This window comes from Mixophyes fleayi, chromosome 6 (assembly GCF_038048845.1).
Source record: "Mixophyes fleayi isolate aMixFle1 chromosome 6, aMixFle1.hap1, whole genome shotgun sequence".
NCBI lineage: Eukaryota > Metazoa > Chordata > Amphibia > Anura > Limnodynastidae > Mixophyes > Mixophyes fleayi.
The window spans coordinates 196,934,404-196,959,956 of NC_134407.1; the positions used below are offsets into that span (position 1 = coordinate 196,934,404).

Consider the following 25,553-nt stretch of genomic DNA (forward strand, 5'->3'; position numbering starts at 1 on the left):
GCCTGTAAACAGTAAAACCACAGTTTAAATACTAGGAAAGGGCGAAAAATAAATAAATAATAGTCTAATAAGAAAGTCTGGAATAAGGATGCACAGGGGAGGAGGGTTTGGAGGGAGACAGTGAGATGGTTTATGCCACTTTAGTTTCCCGGGTTGGACCCTATGGGTGGGTCTGAGTCATTAAGAAGAGCAAAGCAAAAAAAAAGGAGTAACTTTGCACCTTGTCAAAACCATGTTGCATTGGAGGGGGAGCTAAATTTAAAATGTGGGGACATATTTATATTTGGAGTAGGGCAGTTCCTATAACAACTTTAAATTTCACTGTAAAAATAAAGCTCTCAAGTATTTGTGTGATACATGAAAAAGAAACCAATATTTTACTTGAATGCAAAATAATAAACTAATTTGCACCCCTTGCATTGTAACATGGTTTGTCCAGGATCAACTTTTCTCTTGCCTTGCTCTCCTTAATGACTTAGGCCCTATATGCTCAGTGGTGAACAGACCACTGGTGCAATATGTGGGGTTTAAAGAATATGGTCCCAACAATATAATGTTAACAGGATAACAAACAATATGCCCTCTTATCAAATATAATACTTTACATTACAGCTTGTCCACCCTCAGTCCACACTAACACTGCATATTTCAGGCCTTAAAAACAACTATAGTCTCTGGCAGTGCCAGAGTGGATGTGTAGCATTGCTACTGCAATACATGAGACGTGTGCCAGCAAGGCTGATATATCAGATTGAAACTGGGTCAGAAGAATTTATCCCTCAGCCTAAGGGATTGTGTATAAACTTACATGCCTTTACTTCCATGAGTGTGCACAGAATAGCCTCTTAGTAGCTATAATACTTCACTTTACAGCAGTCATTGCATATTAACAGTCCACAGCAACATTATATAGTTTGAAAATTTAGGATTAACAAAAGTCTGTCTGAAATTCACATAAACTATGCAACACTGCCCCCCAGTGGAAAAGGAGGTGCATCTACAGGTGTAGCAAGAGAGGACTCGTTTGCTGCAGAATGTTTAAAATATCTCTCAATGGAAATGTTTATCTCCAGAAAAGTTTGATTTTTTCAGTATTGACCAATAATAAAATTCCTATTTTTATACATGTTAGAAGTGATTCTTACCATCTATTCTTATTATTATCTAGGCTTTACAAGTCAACGGGCATAGAAAAGTAATATGGAAAATTAAAACCAGTTCAGTGCCATTACATTCCAAACATGACTTGATGGAAGTTGTAGTTCTCCAACATTCGCAGAGACAGTACAAACACAGTTTCCACATTAGCTTGTAATCAGACACAGGAGGCAACGTATATTAAGAAAAAAAAAGATTTATTGATCCCTGGACCGGTTGGCCCAAACGTTAGCTATGATCCACATTTCCACAGTAAAACATCCTACTACGTTTTACGGGAGCGTAAGGAGTAGACGTTCCCAACCATGAAAGTCGAGCATGAGGCTGACACCCCACACTAAACCAGACTTCCCTCTCCGATGTCCACTCACGGGCTCCAAACTCACACCGACACACCATTGAGTGTCTACACGGAAGAGGTCTACCCATGGAAGTAGATGGTTTGTAGAAATTGACCATCTACGGATTGCTGTAAGGTAGAGAAAAAAAGTTAACCAGTCATAATCTGATAATCGGAATGTTTTTTATGCTCACTATCTTAATGGGACATAATTATTTTGAAAACAATATTTGGCCCTTTGCTGATTACTGGTCTAGGTCGATCTTCAAATTGCAATGATATAATAACAACAAGCATATCCTGTTATATACGTTGTATTTTGTATATAGTACGTGCAGTTCTACATCGTCTATAGCAGGGGTCAGGGAACTTTTTTACCTTTTACCCACAAATATATTTAGATATGCCGACGTTACCCCCTGGATTTGAAAGGAAGGAAATCGTATATTTTCAATTATTTGAATTCAAAATTTTATTGAATCTATTCAAAATTTCTTTGAAAGCTTTAACTTTAAAACTTCAGGTTTTGGAGAAATGATGTTGCTTCATTTTTTATATGAGAGCATCAATATTGGGGCATTTTGGATATGGTCTTCAGCATCCAATTGATTTCTCTGCTTTGTTTTTATGTTCGTTAGAATGGATAATCCTTGTTTGCAAAGGTAGGTTGTTGCAAAAGGCAGCAGCTTTTTGACTGCCTCCTCGTGCAATTTTGAATGCCTTTGCAGCTGTTGACATCCAAAAATATGACAGATCTGCTTTGTTTTCAAATGCAATACGTGCTTCATTATTGCATCGAAGCTCAAAAAGTGCCTCTGCCAACCCTTGAGGCTCTTCTGGGGCAACAGCAATTTCACATTTAAAGTGGTCTACAATCCAACTGACAGCATGTGAATCGGCAGTATTACCCACAGGAATTTCATTTTTACCCATTTGGGGTAATTAACCCCTGTTCCCTGACCACTGGTCTATAGTAAAAAATAATGTTTCAGGCACAATTTCCATGCCCATTTGACTTTACAGTCTCAGTTTAATGCCTGGGACAGAAATGAGAGTGAATTGTCACAAAGAGTCACCAATGAGCTTCAAATCATTAGTAGCAATTAACCACTGATCTCCTTGTCAGATGTATATCAATGAAGGAAATGTATAGCTTTTAATTATAATTGAACATTTTTTTTTCCAAACTGTAAGTAAATCACCTATTTATCATATACATATCTAGAGATCTAAAACAGAGTAGTGATATTGTTTATGAAACTTACCTGAGAATTTGTATTTACTGTGGTAAAGTGAATCACACCGGGAGATGGTTCTGTGGGAATAACACCAAGTTAGCCAGGACCAAAGATAATGGAGGGTGAAGGCAAAGAGACAAGGAGGGGTAGGGGTGATCAGACAGGCAGGGGAGGGTGTTTTTATGAATAGGGCTTTCTAGACATCCCCTCCAACACTCACCCATATGGGTAATGGAAGCCCAGGTCCGCGGATTCTTAACTGCTGTCCCAGCACACATTGTAATCCAGAACACTATTTATCAGATGCAAAGGAAATTATATATAAAAAAGGTGCAAGAAATGGCAGTGCAATTTTTATGACATTTATATTGTATTTTAATCCGGGAGGCCTCCAAGAGTCATTCCAGTCTGCCTCCCCTATTGCCATCTCTAATAGTCAGTGTAAACATTCTGTTTTAGTAAGCTTCTAATAGCAACAAATATAGCAGCTAATTATATATATATATATATATATATATATATATATATATATATATATATATATATATATATATATTGCTTGTTTTTTGATCTCTTAGTAGTGTCTTGCAGACAATTACGTAACGGAATCCTTAGGCACATTCTAAATTTTCCATTACACAGCTGAAGTGTCTAGTACAGGTCTAGTCGAACTGTGGCTCTCCAGGTGTTGTGAAACCACAAGTCCCAGCATACCTTGTCAGTTATCGCCTGGCACAGCATGCTGGGACTTGTAGTTTCATAACATGTTTAGAGACGCAGGCCTACTTGCCAACTCTATTGGAATTTCCATGAGACTCCGGAACTCCGGGTAGGTCTCTCGGAATCCCGGGAGAGTAGAGAATTCTATACAATTGCAGCTGATCAGGGTGACTATCATAAAATAGTTATTGTGTTACTAACCTGTCAAAGCTACTTTTGGAGTCATCTCTCAATCAATGCTGTCTGATTGTGTTCCCTATTTACTTCCTCTTATTATATAGAGCCAAGTTCTCTCTGGAAACTCCAAGGACAGCCCCATCGTTGAGACACAGGGGTTGTCAACGAGGAATAAAACTTATCTGCCCTTGGAAATGCCAGTATCAAGTTCCCCATAATGACATGAGCCAGCATTTCTCTTACAGAGATTGCGGTTTTAAATTATTTTAAGAATAAACTTACATCACATTGCCTCAAATTCAGTTAAGGATGGCAATGTTGACACTTATGAGGAAGATCAATTAACTAGGGCAGAGAATGAGCAATCCAAAATCCCTCTTGATCAAATGACACTATTTGTGCAATAATTAAGTGTAACATTTTAAGCAGAAATCAGGGCAGCGGTGAACAATTTGGATTCAGTGCCCCCTACAACTATATGAGTTTGTGTGTACCAGAGATTGCGAGGTATGAGAAAGCAGCACAGAGCAGAGAGGCAATGGTAACCATCACCATCCGCTATTTATATAGCGCTACTAATTCCGCAGCGCTGTGCAGAGAACTCACATCAGTCCCTGCCCCATTGGAGCTTACAGTCTAAATTCCCTATCATACACAGACCAAGAGAGACTAAGGTCAATTTGATAACAGACGATTAACCTACTAGTAGGCCTGACCAACGGTAGTACAAAACTACTGTTGGCCAGGCCCTTTGAAAAGCAAAAGCTTAAATATGTAATAGGGGCTGCTGTACTAAGGAATGTACCTTCAGCTGTCTAATCAGATTCATCTAAATTGAATGGCTTTGGTAAATACGGCTAGATTAACATTAACATGTCCCAGTTCTTCCTCACCAGAGGGCCCATAGGGCTAGAATTTAAGCAGTTTATCCACCCCCATGTGTAGCCAAACTGTGCAGAGCTCGGTCCAAGCTGCATGATCAGCCAGCGTGTTTCCAGCTTTATGATAGGCTCCCTGTAGCACCTAACAATTGGACTAAGAGTAGGTCATTTACAAAAACAACTTAAGTAGGACGGGCTTACCTACAGCATGAAAAGCAAAATTAAACAAACCACACGTCATTCCATTCAACAGTTTTGCATCAAAATTATAAAAAAAAAAAAATATTATTATTATTATTATTAATATTTATTTATAAGGCGCCACAAGGCATCCGCAGCGCCGTACAGAGACAAACAAAATTACAATACAATGGGAGACAGCACAGTACAGTAAACACAGCAACTCAGTAAGCTCAATGCACAGCTAGAGAGGACGGGGAAGGGGGAGGGAGGATCCGCAAACGACGGGGCCCGAGAAGGAGGGCGCGGAAGACAGGGAAACCCCCAGGGGGGAGGAGGGAGCGAGAGTGGACGTGGGGTGGAGGACCCTCGAGGAGGAGGGCTAAGTAGCTGGAGAGCAGAGTTAGAAGTGGTGGAAACAGGAGGAGAGATGACCCTGCTCAGAGGAGCGTACAATCTAAGGGGAGGGGTGGACAGACAGAGAGACGCAGGGGAGAGAGGGAGAGTAGGGGATTTAGTAAAATCAACATTTTTTATTCTATATCAAAATATCTATTATCTAAGACATGAAAATGTTGGCTATCTTAAAACAATAACATAGAAAGGGGGCAGGGAGAGAGAACGTGCATTTCTGTTTTTCAAAACCGCCTTTACGTCAACTTAGAAAAAAAAACAATTTGAATTTCAGATTTTTAATCTTAATTTTTAATTAGCACAGTGGGGAAACTCTGTGACCTAACAAGAATTGACTTCGGGCAATTATATAAATGCATCGTGAGAGCTTAAGACCTGCATGTGATCTACGGACACCTTATAGAGTAAGTGGCGGAATTTGGCCTTATCGGTTCTCAATCTTCGTCCCAGCTCTGTTCATGATGTGAAATGGGGTTGTACAAATACAATGCGGAATGACATTCCGTGGAATGGTGAGGTCAAAGGAGAGAAAGCTCAATACTGTATTGTCCGAACTTCACACTTCTGCGCAATGGCCTGAAATGATTTCACTCATATCTAGTCAATTTAAATGAGTTGTCACTAATTCCATCATGGGTTGCACATACAAGTGTTTTTTTGTAATTCTTTATTTTAAATGGTCAAATAGGTGCAAACAAAGAACATGACAGTAAAGCTATGGTACAAAACAGTACAATAAAATCGACATTGGTGGTTATACAAGTGTTTTTAAACTACACTGTACATTGTTTTCAGATGTGCCCATTTCAGGCAACAAATCTCTTCCATCTGCTGCCTCCTCATAAGACTTCTCCACATATATTACATTTAAACAGATACTCGGAGGCTCCAGCAGAGGGCGCACAGCTTAGAGTGAGAGTACCCGGAAGACCACATATGTGAGTGAGACCAGGGAATGTAACTGGTTTAATAGGATTAATGCTACAGGGATACAATGGCAGCAGATTCTGCAATTTTTGTGTCTCAGGGGATATGTAATCCCAATAATTACCAGTTTCAGTAGCCATGCTGCGTTCCAGGATTTTCGTGGTGCCTTTTGCTGGTGCACGAAAGTTGTGCATGTCCCCTAGGCAGGAGGTGTGCAATGTACAGGACACATGTGCCACAGAGGAGGCAGCTGTGTATGTGCATGTAAGTATGTGCATTGTAAGTATGTGCATTGTAAGTATGTGCATGTAAGTATGTGCATTGTAAGTATGTGCATTGTAAGGTGTCCATAGATAACATGCAAGTCTCACTCAGTCTGGTACCTTGGAGATAGATATGCGAGGTACAGTTCTGGGCATCTCTCTGTATGAAGGACATACGAGATCTTCATTAATAAAGGGAATGGAAGGGTTTAGTTATAAAGGGGTCTATTTATTAAACCCAATTTTCATGTTAATTCCGCTAATTGAAGTATTTGCCTAATCTATCAACAGTGCATCGCAGCAGATATCATAGATATCTGTTGCTTTGCACTTTTTTACGTAATACATAGCAGTCCCCATAGATGTCTATGGGGACTGCTATATACCGCAATTTAACAATGAATGAAAATGCTTTTACATATACGGTAATGTACGTCAGCTCAGGCTGACGTACATTACCGTTTCTGCTATTTTGCAGCACTGTTCAGCTCTTCTCCGAGTATGTGCACCGTCGCACACCGCTCTCTGCAACAGTGAAGCGCAGGGATTCTTCTGCGCATGCCCAAAGTTTTCAGACGGAGCATGCGCACAAGGCTGCTGTGGATCGCAAAGCAGCTTCGGAAACGAAGAGGCCGTGAATTCGTACGTTTTTAACTTCACAGGGACAGCAGTTTATCGTGGCCGCTGTCCCTGCTGAAGTTTTTTCATAACTATTAGAAATAGTTCAATTCTTATCAATGCGATAAGGATTAAAAACTATTTTTCACTTTATGCGGTAGTTAGTAAATGTGTCCCAAAGAGAGGTTTGAAAAAAATTGATTTGTTCCTAATGGGTGACAAACCCATATGTATAAATATATATGTATAGTAATACCCAGGTTTATATGCAAAAACACCTATATAGTAAAGAAATAAAATATTAGTGACCATTTCTTTAATATCCTGTCCTCTTCATGAAAATCAGAGCTGATCCACTCTATGGTGATAGTGGTATTTGTGTTTTTTTTAATTGATCTTCTGTGATCTGACATGGCTTATGCACAATAACAGGAAATACGCTTTCCCTCTTCTTTCATCAGTGGCCCTATTGTGAAAAACGCTGCACCTACTGCAATTTTAACAAGTACATTGCACATTCTGACAATGAGGCTGCCATCCGCTATTGTCTGGTGCAGGAAGTTCGAACCTTGATCCAGCTCAGTCAGGTGCGCAGGTGAGATCCTTGTGGAGAGTATGTTTCTGACAGAGAGGCTACAGCAGAGTTGTCGCGAATTCAGGACAATTTTGTTAACGCAATCAATTTTCTAAATTGTCAGGTTACCTGCACATGAAAGACTATTTTTTTTTTCCTTTCATGCAGAGTTTCTTCTGTGTTTTTTGGCGGAGGGACACCAAGTCTTGCCAGTCCTCCCACCATTAATGCTGTATTGGAGGCGATATCCAAGCATGCCTATTTGCCACATGATGCCGAAGTCACTTTGGAAGCTAATCCCACATCATCGAGTAAGAGCAAACTGCAGCAATTCAGGGATGCCGGGGTGAACCGCCTGTCTATCGGTGTACAGGTAACTGCGTATTGCTGATATCGGATAACATAGTTGTATGAATATTATCTATGTCCATGCAATCAGTACCATTGCTACTTGACAGCAAGTGGGTACATACAATGTTTCTAGGGAATGCCAGCAATAGGTACTACAGCTGATCAGGATAAAGCTCAGGCCCACAAAACAAACACCACAGGAGGCTAAATAACATACAATACCTTGGGCACTAACTAGTCTTCAAAAGAATAAGATCAGCTTTACATAAAATTCTCCACTCAACATCCGTCCGTCCCTTAATGTTCTACATCTGCTGCGAACAGTTTTTATAATACAGGTTGCATAACCATCTAATATGATAGTAATATATACTTTATACGTTTATGTATATATTTGTATTGGCACTAATAGTCAGACTAATCTTTTTTTTCCTTAACTTTTTCGCTGCTTTTTCACTTTACCATGTTTGTGTTGGCGCTTTCTGTTTATTTTCTACTTGATTTTCTCCTATCATCTATACTGTACCTTCTATACTTTGACCTTTTTTACTGCTTGTTTTTTGGTGAAAGTCCTTGGATGACCATGCCCTCCAGCTGCTTGGTAGGACCCATACAGCCTCAGATGCACAATACACATTGCAGGAGGCCTGTAAGATATTCATGGGTCACACATCGGTGGATGTGATGTTTGGGCTACCGGGTCAAAGCCTGGCATCCTGGCACAGCACCTTACAAAGGCTCTTGGAACAATGTGATGACCACGTGTCTTTATATCAACTGACCTTGGAGAGAGGGACGACGCTCTTTAAACTGAGGGAGAAGGGGCAACTCGCTCTCCCTGACCAAGAGCTTACAGCCCAGATGTATGACGATGCCAGGTGTATTCTTCAACAAGCTGGATTCCGGCAATATGAAGTGTCCAATTTTGCTCGGAATGTGAGTACAATTTTAATTAGTCTTTGTGACCTTCTGTTTTGTGTTTCCTACACTAGGAATTGAGGTTTGAGCTCTATGAGATTATTATTATTATCTTTTTACTTATAAGGTGCTGACATATTATGCAATTCTGTACATTGAGGAGGTGACATGACATGCCACAAACATATCACACACAATGACATAAAACAGAAGGTAAATATGAATAAGTATAATAATATAATAACAATAATCTAAATAAGCTTACAATCTAAGAGGTGTGGGGAACACTTGATACAGAAGGTAGCCAAATACCAATTGGTGGGGAAAGTGTGGTTGGCAATTGTTAGGCAGCAACATTACTCTAGCTGATCCAGTGTGCAATATGATGTAGCACATGTCCTTGTAAACTCCCATTATCCCATAGATTGTAAGCTTGCGAGCAGGGTTCTCTTACCTCTCTGTCTGTATGTATTACCCAGTATTGTCTTATTAATGTTTGTTCCCAATTGTAAAGCGCTACGGAATTTGCTGGCGCTATATAAATAAATGTTGATGATGATGATGATGAACATTATCAGCCTCCGATAACACAGGCATTTGGCGACTGGCATTTCTGTGCAGCTACAAATGATGCAGTATGGTTGGAATGTAGAAGACAGCAGAATGTAGTGACACAAAACATGAACCAGTCAATGTAGGAATCTTAGAACATTCAGCTACTGGCAACCAACACTGACCCTTTATCATGACGGCCCTTTCCTGTTGTAGCGTGACTGTGCCCCGGTGCACAATGCGAAGTCCATCAAACAATGGCTTCCTGAGTTTGTTGCGGAAGAGCTTGACTGACCTGCACAGAGCCCTGTCCTCAATCCCGTCAACCACCTTTGGGATGAATTGCAATGCCGACTGCGAGCCAACACCCAACATCAGTGTCCGATCTCCCTAATACTCTGTGTGCATCCATTTAGCCACAAATCTAGTAGACCGCGCTCCTGGAAGAGTGGAGGCTCTATAGCAGCAAAGTGGAAACCAGTTCCTAATTAACGCCAATGGTTTTGGAGTGGGATGTTCAACAAGCGTATATGGATGTGATGTTTGGGTGTCCACATACTTTTGGGCATGTAGTGAATTTTTTGTTCTAAAATGTATTTCATCATGAAGCTGTATCCAGATAGACATATTCAATGTTTGTGACTGGGGTACTTTACTAAATCACTTCTGATGCCATACAAGTGGAGGATCTAAAAATGCACAACATGGGGCACTTTTGTTTGTTTTCTTATACAACAGGTACAATTGTATATTTTTTAAGCTGTTAAGTTCTACTGTTATCTTCATGTTTGTAGGAGGCGGTCAGTAAGCATAACCTGTTATATTGGCTGGGAAAACAGTATATTGGCATAGGACCAGGTAAGCTTTCAAAGAGATGCTTTTGTTAGCACACTAAATGTCACATATACTCTGTGCCAGTTGTGCCCAATTTTTTTCCCCTTAGCTGGGTCTCCAAGAATCCTTGTTCTTTTGACCCTTAATCTGTGACTTGCAATAGTACAGAGGTGCACAACTTCGTACTTCATTGGGGAAATTAAGTTATCACATCCAAAACTATTCTGTAAAGCTGTGAATACATATATATACCCTGCTTCATCAGATCATTTTTACTCTTGCTCTGTAAAACCATAATGTGTGTTGAAAACTGCTCGCTAGCTTCTGGCACTGAACGACATTGTCCTCAATTGACTGCCAATTATGCCTGAAACAGAAAAAAATAAAAATTTGAAGAAAAAAAAAAAGCGTTTAATTAAACAAAAGAGACACTGCTCCCATAAAGGCTATGAAATAAAAATCAATCTTCTTTTCTTCCACCCAACTTAGTTCAGGCACAGAGTATGCGTTTCCCTGCCAGTGAAGGTGTCATTCTCTTCATCTGATGGAGTACAAAGGGAGTTAAACATAAACAAACAAAAAAGTCCTAAAGGATCCTGCCCCCCCCTCCCCTGTCAAAGTCCCACGTGTATGGGTTTGTTTCTCTTCACCTTTTGAGCATTATGTGGCGGCCCTTACAAAGTCTTGCTATATGGCCCACAAATACACCCGCAGCCAGGACTAACAATCTTACAGGGAGTCGCCTACTTCTGGCTTCATAAAAAATTACTTTGATTTATTTTTTTATAAAAGGTGTCTGCTTTATGTTTTATTGCTTTTAATCTGCAGACCCATCTGTCCATTATGTGGGGCCCCTAGGGGGGGCAAGGTTGGGGTCCTACTCTCACATTACCCAGACCTTCACTGCCCAGGGAGGACTAAAAGCCTCAGCAATGCCCAGCCTAGAAGCTCAATAACATTGGGACCCCATGCCGTACAGTGTTTATTTACCTGTATACCAAGGTTATCTTTATTTTATCTAATGATCTACTTAAAACTGCACTCATTTTCTATTTTCACAAATGGTTGAAATGACGCAAAGCTGTTGACCATGTATTTTCACATTCACAATGTAAGCTCTTTGGGGAAGCCATTACTTCGTTTTCTCTCTGTTATTTATGTGTTTTTTTTTAGTTGGTAACTTGATAAAAGGCGTTCTGTATCTTATTAGCACAATATATCAGTACTTCTGTTTTGATCTAGGCGCTCACGGACGGTTTGCAGTTCCATCCAATGGGAGGAAACGGAGGGAAGCCCGTATTCAGACTCTAGAACCGGAACCATGGATGAAGGAAGTGATGAGCTATGGACATGGCACACGAAAAGTGACTGAACAAACTGACTTTGATGTGTTAGTATTGGGTATTTAGCTTTTGCCAATGCACAATCTCATCTTTAAGTGCTATGGACAGTTCCTACGTAGTAAATCTTTGTAACACAATTGTGATTTATTGTCCTCTCCCTAACCTTTGTGTCTTTGCCTGTTGATGGATGCACATATTGGGCTTGATGAAGACACTTTTAGTGTACTCTGCCTGTGTTTATTTGCCCCCTTCCCTCCCGTGTCCCGCTGATTGGCGTAAGTGCCAGTAGCACGCAAGTCTGCAAAGGGTCATATGTGTACGTCCATGCAAGATATACTGCGCAAACTAGCATACGTCCCACTGGGAATCCGCCCCATTGTGTGTTCTCTAAAAGTGAAGCTGAATTTGGTGTTCTGAATCGTCCTTCCAATTTCATATAATATAATCTGCCCCCCACTCCCCATACCTAGTCGTATATGACCCTGATATTTTGTGTTTTTCTTTGATCTATTCTTGTTCTCAGGTTGTCGGAAATGTTGGTATTGGGTTTACGAACAGACAGTGGGATATCGCATAAGGTGAGGACATTGAAATGGAAATTCTAGCAGCAGTACAGTAAATATTAAGTCAATGTTATAACAAAGAAATACGTTGTACTTTAAATGGGAAGTAAAGGTTGGTAGAGTAAGAGCTGGAAATCCAGGGGTTTGATACAAATGGCATGAGTGACCTTTGTAAACAGTGGTGCTTTTATTAACATGATCTGCTGATCGGCATTATAGTATTACATTATATTATTCAGAATATTTTGAATAAAAATGTAAAACAATCTGCATATACCTCTCCTATTTCTGGCCTGGCTGCACTCTACTCGGATTAGTGCCCTAGGTCGTAACTGCTCTAGATATGGCACTGTGCACAAAAATAATAGAACTTGCAATCTTATAATAGATTACTGTAAGTATTAAATGTAACACCCCCCCCCCTCCTAGGTGAGGGCTAGGCTATGAGAACTCGTGCTAGCAACACTTTAGGGGAAACGTTTTTATTTTAACTTCTTATATATTTAAAAACAAAGAAACAAAAACCAACAACATTTAAAACACCTTTCACCTTGATCAAGATGATGATGACTGTCATATCAACAGCATGATGATATGGTTAAAATCTCAAAGATCGGTGCTTCTTGCATATAACAGATATGCTGTTTGTGTACGCAGATAATATGTAACTTTAGCTAAACAGAACAATGGAAGCTACAGACTCTGTAATTGGTATCCTTTTTCATGACTTTGAAAGTGATAAGTGGGTAATATATATTAGCTTCAATCAACTTACCCAAGTGAGTGCTTCAATCATCTTTATTAAAGTGGGCCGTTCTGTAATGCACATGCATAGGAATATAATTCTCATTATTTAATAATAATTACCTCTCTGTGCAACAAGTAATATACTCCATGAATGTCAGTGTTGTGGGAAGGCAGGAAACCACTGAACAGGAAAATACAGTATAATTACACAATTTCTCCAATATGTGGTTTATCTCCGTTAGTCACAATTGTCCCCATTTTATATTCTGCCGCTTTGGTCACCAATTGTATTATATCGCCTCTTCTTGTCTTCATCATTACATTCCGGAACTGTGTTGAATGACTTTTAGCTGAATACCACTTTTCTAACAGGGAAGAAATGCTGTGAAATATCCATGCTTTCCATTGTGGGGCGGACAATGTGAAATGGCAGGGAACCGATAAAATATTAAATAGCTGAATAAAAGATTAAACTTCTATATAGACACAGCAGCGTAAAAGTCCCGTTGCCTATTGCAAAAAATGAAAGGACTTTTTATTATTTTCTATATTGCTGTGAGATTGTGTGTGGTGACCATGCCTATTTTTATATTGTGTTCTTTTGCAACACATGCAATGACTATTCAATGATTTAGATGGTCACAGCATAGAGATTTCTTTTCATCGTACAAAGGTTTTGACCATTTACCATTTTCCTGTTATGCAGCGCTGGCAGGAGCTCTCCTCTGCTATCAGCTTGCGTGACTTGTTCCAGGCATCTCAGGAGCTGAGAGATCTGCAGGAGGAAGGGCTCTTGGAGCTAGATCACAAGTGAGTAAGGGAACCATAAGTATAGGAAATAATGGAATGCTCAGTACAAATCTCCGTCAGGGTTTGAAAACAAAAGTCTCTTAATTCTCATGCTTCGCCTTTGTAGAAACTGATGCTAATGGGTATGTCTCTTACATTCTCCAGTCGTGCAGATTAGATATTAAACTAAAATTGTGCTGAAAAATGCTTTTGGTCTATCACGTAATAGGGAGGGTGTGTGGGTGGGGAGTCCGATATTAACACATAAGACACACTTAGTACCTACAATCATGTGAACAAGAAAGTACACTCTCTCATCTGTATTTTACATTGTCAAATCCAGAGTAACCTATCAAATGGCCAAAGTGGTTGTGTGTGTTGGAACCAAACTGGGTGCATGGGTACAGTGGCTAAGTTTGCCTATTTGAATGTTATGTTTTCAATTAGTTTAGGCTACAGATTCTGCAGTGCATGTACACAGGCTTGGTTGCACTGCATAAAATACATCATCATCATCTATTTATTTATATGGCGCCACTAATTCCGCAGCGCTGTACAGAGAACTCACTCACATCAGTCCCTGCCCTATTGGAGCTTACAGTCTAAATTCCCTAATACACAGACACACAGAATGTTTGAGACTAAGGGCAATTTGATAGCAGCCAATTAACCTACTAGTATGTTTTTGGAGTGTGGGAGGAAACCGGAGCACCCAGAGGAAACCCACGCAAACACGGGGAGAACACACAAACTCCACACAGATAAGGCCATGGTCGGGAATTGAACTCAAGACCCCAGTGCTGTGAGGCAGAAGTGCTGGCCACTGAGCCACCGTGCTGCCCAAATACAGTTGACCTCCCTGAAACAAGGATGTTCTGGGCATGAAAACTGGCACCCCATGTCCACTTTGCCAGTTCAATGCCAAAGCCACTGTGCGCCAGAGTGACTTCAACTGAATTCTGTACCGGGCTACCAAGCCTCTGTGTTGATTGGAAAATCTGTGACCAAAGGTTATCAAACCCTTTCAAAACATCATATTATTCAAACAGGCAAAATGGCCATTGTGCCCAGTTTGTTTATTTTATAGATCCTCCCTGTTTATGTGCACTGTAAAATCGGCAGTCTAAATTAAATTTAAAATATCAGTTAATTATTGGTGAATAAGAATCCATTTTCAGCCTTTGCCATTTTTGCATCACTCTTCATGTTGTCATTCAATAAGCAGGCACGGAACTGTAACAATTTGTCATATTCTGACCATGCACAGAAAAGGGGAATGCATAAAAGTATTTGTTAAGTCATACATAGCTCAATATGCTTCCCACTCTGTAACGGCGGTATTTACACCAGGCGTATAAATGTGTATGCTTGCGCTTAACGCTGGTGTAGGCATGCAGCTTGACGGTGTTACTGGTAAATAAGTCACATCACCCTATTTGTATAAAATATAATAATTTAACGATCGGTCATATAATGTACACAAGGGAGAATATTGTCTTGATTGTTATTAATAAATGTGAAAGTTGCGTCTTCCACATAAATGTAATAAAATACAAACACCCCCACATGCATATGGAAATGTGTATGATACGCAAGAAAAAAATGTTGTTGCTCCAACACTTATTAAGGCCCATTGTAGTTCTGCTTGCAGATTGGACACATTTTTGTTTTGTCTCAGTATGGTCCTTATTCTTGGTTTCTCTCCTTTCTTTAGTGGTTTACGATGCTCCTGGAGAGGACTCGCTGTATTAGACGGTCTTTTACTACCTCTCTTATCTCAACTTCAAGACTCCTGGACTCAGCGAAAGAGTGTGACCTCCCCAATGGCCACACAAGACCCTGGTGTAGAAATAAGAGTATAATCGGACCAGTGTGCAATTTTGTTTACTGGGTCTGAAACTGTATTTTTGTGACATGTATTTTTAGTGGACCCCTTGAGGCTAAAAATCATGTTTCAAAAAGTCACATCTGCAAATGAGGGGATTGTGGTCCTGGGTTACCCTGTACCCACAGACCACATTGATGGTGCCAGTAACATTTTGGTTTGTCGCCTAGTCCCGCGACAGTGTTTGAAGCTAAACAGACACGGTGTGTACAATACAATTTTTGTGGAATGCTTCCAAGTCACGTCACTGGGAATTGTCCTCCAGGTTGGTAGGCTGGTGTGATTGCTGGGGGTAGATAATCCAGCGATCCCCTGTAAAGCATGGCTGTTTGATCTATGCTGACACGGATCAAGTAGGAGCTGCTCTTATCGTTACTAATAGACCCAGATTGCAATGTACAATAAAAAGACTTGTGGGATTATTGGATGGTCTTGTTTACAAAAATAAAATCACATTGTGAAAAAGTAAAAATAAAAAATGTATAAAACACATGTCTATTTCTGTCTCTATAACTTCCTAGGACCTTGATTACTAGTACACATATTTAGTATTCCTGTACTCTGGAGAACTACACAAATAGAATTTAGGGTAATTTTTTGCACTAAGTTAGTAAAGGTCACTGTGGAGCCATGCATGGCCTTAGACAAGGGAGGTATCTGTCCCTCCATGCCTCACTTAACATCACAGTGACCCCCATAATAACTGGCACAACACCAAGCAGTGGAGAGGATATGGCCACACTCTTTTATTTATTATTCACAAAGTTCTTAAGGAGAGGAGCTTAACCAGGGAGCCAAGTGCCATCAAATTGGCCACAGCTTAAACTCAAATGCCATGGATCATGTAACCTGTGTCCACCACAACTGGCCAAGTAGCCCTCTGTCCTGGTGAAGAACATAATACTAAGGGGTAATAACCCATAGCGTGGGATAGAAACCCTTCAGGACCACTGGCAGGCCAGTTCCCGGAGTTCTCCCAAAAATAGCCATCGAGCCCTGCCTATTTCAGGGACATCCAATAAGCCCCCATCTTATTAACCACAACACATTGACAAATTAACTTAAGACCAGTATGTATATGTCCATTGTTTTTTTGTTTTTTATATATATTTTACATCTTTTTTTCCATTTTATACTTACCTCTTTCTCTTAGTTTAAACCAAGATAACACAGACCATTGTAACAATTCAATAAACATTAACCCCCTCTAGCCCTATTTAAATCACTTGGGGTTACCTTACTGTGTCTTGCTGGAAAGGGGAAAGTGCCTTTTCCTTTTATGTGTCGCACAGGTTCCAGACATGACATTTCTCTCTCCTTTCATAAAAGCAGCAATCCCATTAAAAAATGAGGTGTTTTGTTTTTTTCCCCAAGCATTACTGCGGCAAGCCATAAGCAAACATTTTGTTATTACCATTTTTATTGATTTGTTTTGTCATGCAGCTATTAATGATTTATAATACTTTCCACAGTTGTGACTACCATGGCAACCACAGTCACATAGCATATGATGTAGTGAGCAACCAGGCTTTGGAACACCCCCCTAAGGTCTGTATGCACTGTAAAATCCTATCCCTTCTTCTCTCAACTCTGCCATGACATGCGAGTCTGTGATACTGATCTCCTCTCCAGAGTTTTTGAAAAGGAGATGATTTGTAGGAGGGTCGCTAACAAAAATAACTACCAGATGCATGCTTAACAGGTACTTAACTTGCTTCTTAACAGAAAAAAAACAACAACGATGTGGATTGCTGCTTTTACCCACCAATGCCAGGCTTCTAAGCCCCATTTGTACCTCTAGTTCCCCATGGAGGGAAATTGCACCATGCAATTTAACCACTGAGCAACCAAAGGGCACCCATGACAGGCTCCCCACTGTGACCATGCCCACCTGGCTGACACCGATTGGGTGCCTTATTATCTATTTATTTCAATATGTTACCATAAAACACCTATAGGCCTTGAAACAAAACAATATAAAGGTTGCTTGGGTAGAATAGGAAATTAAAAAGCAATTCATTTGAATCTGATGCAGCACAGAACCATAAAAAAAGGGAAACGACCTTGGATCGTCAATAGTTTATTTCTTTAAGGAAATGAAATTATTAAAAAGAAAAAAATACCAACATCTGGAAGTGCAAGTTTACAGTGGAGAGAAATGCAACGTCGTGGAACTACAAGTTCCAGCACCCCCCAAAACAACACCTGCAAAGCAACAGATTGCTTCAGCTTGTATAACACTGATTTACCCCGTAACCATAAGTGCATAAAGTGGCCCTGTCCCCATATACTGCCGGCCTAAGAGAGAGAATAATACACTCTATCCCGGGTGACTGGGAGTCCTGGGTATAAGAGTGACATGTGCGCGCACAGCACGCTGGGAGTTGTAGTTTCTTGGGCCTTTTGGTTGGGTGACCCATAGGGGGAGGCTGTAAAACTTGTGTACTGTTGCTATGGACACGCAGTCTGCAAGGACCGGAGCATGGCGAACAAACCGGGGAAGAGAGAGACTCGGGCGAGGACCCCACCGGGTAACCTATACATATTATGCTGTGCAGAATGCAGTGTGTCCCTGCTGCAGCCATGCTGCTCCTATAACGTGTCTGTGTGACACAGAGCTGCTGTATGTGAACACATCTACCTATTGTAGCTGAAATAGGGGATAATGGATATAGCAGGTTAAGGTGCATTCTCATGACTTCCATATTGGTAAGACTTGTATGGTATAATCTCACCTATTATTGGTGGGAGCTGGAGCATATAAAAAAGGAATGTGCTCCAGTCTGCTAAAATAAATGTCAATTGAATGTAATTATAACAACTTAAACCAGGGCCGTAACTAGGGCTGTGCAACAGGGGGCGACCGCCCAGGGCGCAAGGCTGAAGGGGGGCACATTTTCAGGCTAATTTGGTTAAAATTAAGCGGTTGGGGGGGCGGCATTTTTCTTTCTCGCCCCGGGCGCTAGAATTCTAAGTTACCGCTCTGAATTAAACCTTTATGTGTCTTCTAAAAAAAAAACATCCCTATAGATTAGATCTTCAACACACTTATTGCTAACATACTTTGTCATATTTGTGGGGGGGAAATTCAATTGTTGACGCTGTGGCGTGCGGACATCGCAACGGCAGCTACGGTAGAAATCTGCTAATTTTATGGGTTTGCGAGGGAAAAACAACAAGCTGAGATTTCTGTCAAATCTCCCCGCCGCAAAGTGTCTCGTGGACGTTCTGGAGACACCACGCGGCTCATTGAATCTCCCCCATAGGGGCAGATTCAATTTAGCGCAAGATGCGCATATTGCCGGCTATTACAGTAACAAATCTCCACTCATTTTTCGGCACACCCCTATCAGACACAAGGGAAAATAAGTGGAGATTGCTGTAAGAACTCCGACACGATGCGTCTCCGTGGACTGTTTCAGAGACGCATCACGTCACCTCACGCTGAATTGAATCTGCCCCATTGTTGCCGGTGTTCACAGTGATAACAGATGCTGTTTCTAACTAAGAACAAAGAAAAAAAAGAGCGCAAATATATCCCATAGACAAATAGATCTTATCTAAAGTAAAAATGCCACCGTAGTTATACTATGTATAATAAAATTTATTATAAGCTTAAAAGAACAAACAATACATAATAAATATATCATAAATAAAATAAAATGAAACACACTCCATAAACTAGTACTAGGCGGAGACTTAACAGAAATTTTCAAAAACGAGCTGATATTTTTTCTGCAATTAACAGCAATGTGTGCGGAGCGATGCCACAACACTGGAAATTACATTTCCACCCTTATATCACAAACACCTACAGTTTTACTAAGGTTGTGTAGACTTTGTATATCCACTGCAGGTGTTTCCAGATAGAAGAACTTTATTTTTTTGCGCACATTTCAGCAGTTCCAGGGCCGTGTGAAAGCGTTTGGGCGTATGCTTGTGACACCGGTAGCTTGACAATATCCACTGAGAAAAATAAATGCATGTATGATTCAAACACCTGGGTTATTTTGGTAAATATATATACTGTATTATAGTGTTGGATATTGTTTTGGAGCGGATTATGGTCAGGTCTTGTAGGCTTTCAGGATTGGGTGCCCTCAAAAATGTTTCAACAGGGCTCAGTACTTTCTCGTTACAGCCCTGTACATACATGAACATGGAGCTGTACAATCTCCTGTATCATATGAACACTGAACATGATCACTCATGTATGCATATTTTGTCCTTTGCATCCCCCATAAAGATAAACTTAGCGTAAAGCCACCATTTCAAATTTATATAAATTATCGCCTGTGTAATGCTGAGCTGAATAATATAACAGTGACTGGAGCGTTTATACTCATACTCTCTTTTAGGCTTTGTACCCAATGGTCGGTTTTCTTTTTGTGTTAAAAAAAACACAAGTGAAAATACAAATACATTTGTTGCTAGCTTTTTGAAGTCAATGGAGGACCCTGTAGTCAGTCTCTAATGCATTTACTTGCGGTAAACCCAAATAAATTAAACCAGTTGCATTCAGAAAAGCGCAACGCACCCGAACGCCAGTAAAACCACAAAGTGCGTATGAGGTCTTTTAAAAACAATGGTTTCTTGGTAATAAATGTGATATGTGGACTTGTGGATTCCTATTTAGTGACAAAGCCACTGGTTCCACAGTGACTCAAACTTTTGCCATCTCAGCTTTTTGACCTCTACCAGATCCCATACGGACGCATGTGGGAGGAGCTGCAGCTGTCTGCAATAATATTGGATGGAATTACTTTACTTTTTAACACAGAGCAAGTTTGAATCTTCAGCCTACCACTAGCAGTGTATGGCTGCCAAGGTCGTTATTATAATAAGGCTGTTTTCCGGTGCCCACCATTACACTTACTGGTAGTTGGGTCTGGGGCGTAGAGCTTATACCTTAGTTCCCTGTAGACCTTGGAAGACCAAAGACACCATGTTTCAAAAAGGGAAATGTAAAATTAAAAAGACCTGCCTCAACTTTATAATCTAAACAATTACAGGGGCAAACGCAAGATTTGTAGAGGGGGGTTTCCACATCACGCCACCAGTGGGTGTGACCAGCATGCATGGAGGCGTAGCTATAGTTTTAGACAGTGCTTGGCTGCTCTCCAACTCTTCCTATCCCCATAATATACATGGGAATGCTGCATGCACTACTGTTAGGTTCACGCAGTTCTCCCTTTTCAAGCAGAGCCATGTGAAGCGGGGGCAGGGTCCAGCCACCTCAATTATACAGTGCCCCAGGCTTGGAGGGGGGTTTCCAGGCACTAGGAACCCCCCCCTCTGTTTGCCTATGAATGGCTCTTACATTGCCCCAGTGCAGTCCAAGTCAGCTTTTAATGTTAGTCGTAGCCCAAGCCCTAATCTGAGCCTCACCCTAATCCTAGCTCTAGAGTGATCCTAAATCCTTTTTACTAGGTGGTAGAGAAGCTGTCGGCCAAATAGCATGTTTGTCCAATTGAGTCAAGTGCATATTTCTATTATTTCAGGTATCTTATTATTATACTCAAGTATTTAGCAAAATCACTGCAATGCTACGTATACATTATTGTGTAAAGTGTCTGTAACAACATCATTAGGTTGTTTTGATCATCTGCTTTCCCATAAGTTATGGTCCCAAATGGAATCTAAAATATGAACTTATTATGTTGCAGAGAAAAAGAAATTGAAGGGGTTGGAACCGTCTTCTACCCCAGTGCAGGAGCAAACCGAGCTGGCTACAAGCAGTGTACTTCAGGGAGATGAAATTCAGGCTTTGGCAATCAAACTCGGGGATCTTGAGAAGGTAAGAGGCTAATCCGTCCATATAATAAGGTTTGTGCAGTCTGTGCTTCTCCTGATGTTGTTGAAATATATCACTCTACATTGAGTGCCAGTGTTGGGCAACATGACAGGACCTCACAAGTGCCGTTGTAATTGCATTGGCACCACTACAACTGTGTAGAGATCTGCTAGTTTAATAAATTGTATTACGGCGAGAGACTTAGTAGGGCTCATGCATTGTGTGCCCGAGTTGTGCATTACCACTGCACGCTGTGAAATTAATGTCTTAACTTCGTGTCATACAGTGAAATGAATATGCTGTTTGAGCAGAGATTATATGCTCTTCAAAATCACAGCAATGAAGAGACACTAGTGATTTTGATGGCATTTGTGAATAATACTTGAGTCTGTTCATACCATGCACATAAGATATCCGCTGAACATTCCAGTCTTGTGAGATCGTCACAAGCCATAGATAATCTATAAATACTTTGCTGTTTGTGTCTATGACTCCAAACAGTTTTATGCTTTTGTTTTTAGAGTTTGTTGTGTATTGGATGAAATCTCTAACCAGTGTGCTTGCAACTTAACACCTATCCTCCTATACGACAATGTGCCATAAAAGCAATTCAGCATTTTCCACACACAGCGTTTGTACAATGGGTCTCTTGGAGTCTCCTTTTAATTTACTTCCCTTGGTCCGTTGTGTTTATGAGTAGTTTTTTTTGTTAAAACAAAACAGGAAAAGATAAGTGTGCAGAAAATTTGTCTTTATGTTTCGTATATATAAACCACAAGTTCTTCTTAAGGACAACAAAACTACTCTGATGTAATTTCCTCTACCGACTTACAATTATCCCTTATAATTTCTCATGCATAAGCATTTTTCTCTTCCTTATTTTTCATATACGCAATCCATCGTCAATAAGTACGGAATTTCTATTACTGGATTCTAACATTCGTTGTCCCTGAGTTTGCTCAATCTTTATTTAAAGAGCACATTTTATAATTCAAATAAATTACTTTACTCTTTATAAAGTATGAAGTAAAACTATGTAGCTGTGTTATAGACAGGGAGAGTTAATCTCTTTACGTGTTCTTTGTCTGTGCAGTGATTTACCCGTTTTAGCCTTTATTCTATAGTAGATGGAGAAAAGGTGTCCCATCATCGCATTTGTAGAACCTAAATTTATGTTTGAACATAACCTTTGCAAGCATATAACTGGTACGTGTGGGTATGGATAAGCTTTTCCTTTTCTTCCTTGGTCTCCGTGTTGTACTTTTCACTGTCCTCATGACTGGTGGAATGTTCAACCTTCAGAGCCAGGACCTAAGCTCTTCCAGATAGGATGTCAGTTTGTTTTTCACCTCACCACTGGTCTTTTTCATGCCCCGTGCAATAGTAGATATTGGAACCATATAATTATAATTAGCGCTTATAAATGGATTGTCTACTCCGTTTGTTTTGACCGCCATCTGACCATTAAAAATTTAATTCAGGGATAGAGGAAGTACAGCCTATGATTTTCTTGAGTTCTGAGGAAATAGCTCATGATTGGTGGCCACAGCTCGTCCAATCATATGTGGTTGAGAACATTCCTGCCCTCCCCCCCTTTTTTTTATCTTTCTAAAACTACATATGGGCCAGTCGCTGTCAATAACGCCTATAAATGTAAAGTATTATTTGTTATGTGGGGTTTTTCCTCCCCCAAAAGTTTCCATATGAAAAAAAGGCCTTTGAGGAAGCGCCACTGTATCTATGTTATTGTGTTATGTTGAACATTCCACTGGCATTTACTCTTTCAATCCATAGCTTCATCCACCACGATGCCCCAAAGAAGAACAGAAAGCTTCTGTTACAAGCCGGATCCTAATTCGGAAACATCATGATCAAGAGTTTAGTAAAAAGAGACGACTGCTTGTAGCTCGTCCAGTTCCTCCCGAATCAGCAACCAAAGGCCAGGATCCTACAGGTATGCCCATGTGACCAGTATACAATGCTTGTTTGTACTACCGGTCCAGATAAAGATCTAGGAGAGCCAGGGCAGGGGCAAACGCAGAATTTCTAACGGGGGCTTTTCGTTCCACATCGCCAGAGTGCATGAAAGGGGTTTGGGCTATCATTTGAGATAGAGCTACTCTGCTCTCCATCTCTTCCTTTCCCGTCATATGCACGACAATGATAGCCAGTTGTCCTGATTCTGGTGGGCTAGTCTCAATGTTATATGACTGCTGGTCTCTGAAGCTCAGTTGCTGCTTGTCTGGTTCCAGGAATGTTGGGGCCCTGTTTGGTAAAAAGGGATATATATATAAAATATGGAAAGTCTAGCAATGAGTGAGCCCATTTAGGCCCCCCTCCCCCAACCAGCCCTGATGTTAAATCAATAGCAGCTACATTTAATAATTAGGCCTCCATACCTGAAACCAGCCCAACATTAAATTAATAGTATTCACATTTAATAAATATACCTATTTCCTCCTTACCAGCCCCAACAATGAATTAATATTCTCCACATTTAATAAACAGAACTTTATCCACCCTACCAGCCCGACATTGAATTAATAGCATTCACATTTAATAAATAAGACCTATTTACCCCCAATTAGCCCCAACATTAAATAAATAGCATAGAGAATTAATAGATAGACCTAATTCTCCCCACCATGCCCTGACGGGTTGGGTACTTTATACCGGTGCATGGAATCCTGACATCCGGTATAACAACAAAATAATGCTTTTTGCACTAATTCCGATATATATAAAATGCAGATTTACTATAATGAAGACAGACGACATGTCCGATATGACTCCTCCGCGGTTGCTATTCATTCAGATACCAGGAAATTACGCCACTTCAAATTGACGGTATACAAATATTATTTACAGGAATTTATACATATATTAGCATCACTTAATCCTAAATTATGTGTTGTTAACCACAGAAACAAAGATGTGTGATAGCAGCTAAAGGCCAGTGGGTCCATCTAAAGAAGTAGGTTTATCCAATGCATCAGTTCCCTAGGTTTATATATGAATAGTGTAAGAAATGCTGAATACAATATTTTGTCTATGGAATGTTCAGTAATTGGCTATACCAGAATTTCCTTTCTCCATATCTGATATAACTCAGATCCTGTTTTAGGAGCAGAAGTACTTTTGTGTGACGCACATAGTCCGCTTCAACTACACAACATCCTGGGCAGTTTGCAGGACCTGAACCGAGAAGCTACAGCAAGAGGAAACTTGCAGGTAAGTTATATTCCCTACTCCTTTTATGGCCGCAGATTCCTTATAATTTTCCTTGGAACAGTTCTAGGCTATCGTCTGCCTTTAACATCTGTTATTTTAAAAGAATTAAGATTACCTCTTGATGATGTATTGAATATCCCAACATATAGAAAGTTTGTGCTAAGTTATTAATCAATACTCTCTATGTACTTAGGTTGCTCAGCTAATACCGCAGCCCCCACACTACGATGTTCTTGGAACTCATGTCAGGACAGGGAGACTGGAGCAGAAGGAGACTTACAGACATTCTCAGAAACAGGACCATGCTCTGAGTAACTGGCACTACCACATGAATCTGAGGAAGAGGCAGCTAAACGCTTTATCCCGTCAGTTTCATTGATGTTTTTATTATGCAAATAGTCATTAGTAAGGAGCAGTGCCTGTACCTCTGTGCGGAATATAGTGGGCTGAAATTCTCTCTTGTACACTCTCTCTCCTGGGGGTAAATGTATCAAGCTGCGAGTTTCTGGTGGGTTTGAAAAAGTGGAGATGTGGCCTATAGCAACCAATCAGATTCTTGTTATCATTTATTTAGTACATTCTACAAAATAACTAGAATCTGTTTAGTTGCTATAAGCAACACCTCCACTTTTCAAACCTACCAGAAACTCGCAGCTTGATACATTTACCCCCCTGGTGTTTAATAGAATTTTTTAATGAATTTTCCTCTTTTTGTTTTTTTCCATCCATTTTGCTTTCAAGAGTAGCAATTTTTTTAGTCCTACTCACTTTGGGTGTCTCTGCCATTAGCTCCAAATCTGGCTATAACATATTATATTTACAACCTTTACAGCCTGTTTTCTGACTTCCCTACTCCCTCCAAGCTATTAATTACATGGCAAATAATTATTTACTCTGATATCACATTATAGATTAGTGTAGTTTTCTGTCATGGTATAAAACGTAATCAGCATAGTGCACTAGGTGTGGGTTCATCATGGCTACTGCATCTCTTGAAAGTACGGGCCTATGGAAAATTAGTATAGAATCCCTTTAAAGAGATGACAAGTCCTCTTT

General features: G+C 40.3%; 2 protein-coding genes and 1 long non-coding RNA gene across 6 annotated transcripts in view; 2 read left to right on the top strand and 1 right to left on the bottom strand.

Moving 5' to 3' along the window:
* Positions 1-1,343: 1,343 nt before the first annotated feature.
* Positions 1,344-3,761, bottom strand: LOC142095114 (uncharacterized). The gene is made up of 4 exons (XR_012677742.1): positions 3,658-3,761; positions 2,957-3,028; positions 2,764-2,813; positions 1,344-1,627 (listed from the first exon to the last, which is right to left on the bottom strand). It is a non-coding gene; the product is annotated as an uncharacterized LOC142095114 (long non-coding RNA).
* A 2,270-nt stretch (positions 3,762-6,031) lies between these two features.
* RSAD1 (radical S-adenosyl methionine domain containing 1) lies at positions 6,032-15,964 on the top strand. Its single transcript, XM_075177911.1, has 9 exons — positions 6,032-6,299; positions 7,378-7,511; positions 7,659-7,863; positions 8,412-8,777; positions 10,106-10,169; positions 11,388-11,535; positions 12,012-12,066; positions 13,505-13,608; positions 15,302-15,964. The coding sequence occupies exons 1-9, from the start codon at positions 6,174-6,176 to the stop codon at positions 15,447-15,449; spliced, it is 1,350 nt and encodes a 449-aa protein (XP_075034012.1). The 5' UTR covers positions 6,032-6,173; the 3' UTR covers positions 15,450-15,964.
* A 1,925-nt stretch (positions 15,965-17,889) lies between these two features.
* MYCBPAP (MYCBP associated protein) overlaps positions 17,890-25,553 on the top strand; it is a 34,235-nt gene continuing 26,571 nt past the window's right edge. For 2 of the 4 annotated variants that reach the window (XM_075177912.1, XM_075177913.1), the window contains exons 1-5: positions 17,890-18,003; positions 21,139-21,269; positions 23,061-23,220; positions 24,379-24,497; positions 24,691-24,862. In XM_075177912.1, the coding sequence (XP_075034013.1) occupies positions 17,955-18,003; positions 21,139-21,269; positions 23,061-23,220; positions 24,379-24,497; positions 24,691-24,862 (631 nt within the window). In that variant the 5' untranslated portion in view covers positions 17,890-17,954. The remainder of the gene's footprint in view (positions 18,004-21,138; positions 21,270-23,060; positions 23,221-24,378; positions 24,498-24,690; positions 24,863-25,553) is intronic. The other 2 variants (XM_075177914.1, XM_075177915.1) reach the window with 1 other exon arrangement.

Bases quoted from the DNA above. Each gene is read 5' to 3' on its own strand.
- RSAD1 (XM_075177911.1), top strand. From the start codon at position 6,174: ATGCTGCGTTCCAGGATTTTCGTGGTGCCTTTTGCTGGTGCACGAAAG. The intron at 6,300-7,377 runs GTAAGTATGTGC...TTCTTTCATCAG, and splicing joins AGGCAGCTGTGTATGTGCAT to TGGCCCTATTGTGAAAAACG. The intron at 13,609-15,301 runs GTGAGTAAGGGA...TCCTTTCTTTAG, and splicing joins CTCTTGGAGCTAGATCACAA to TGGTTTACGATGCTCCTGGA.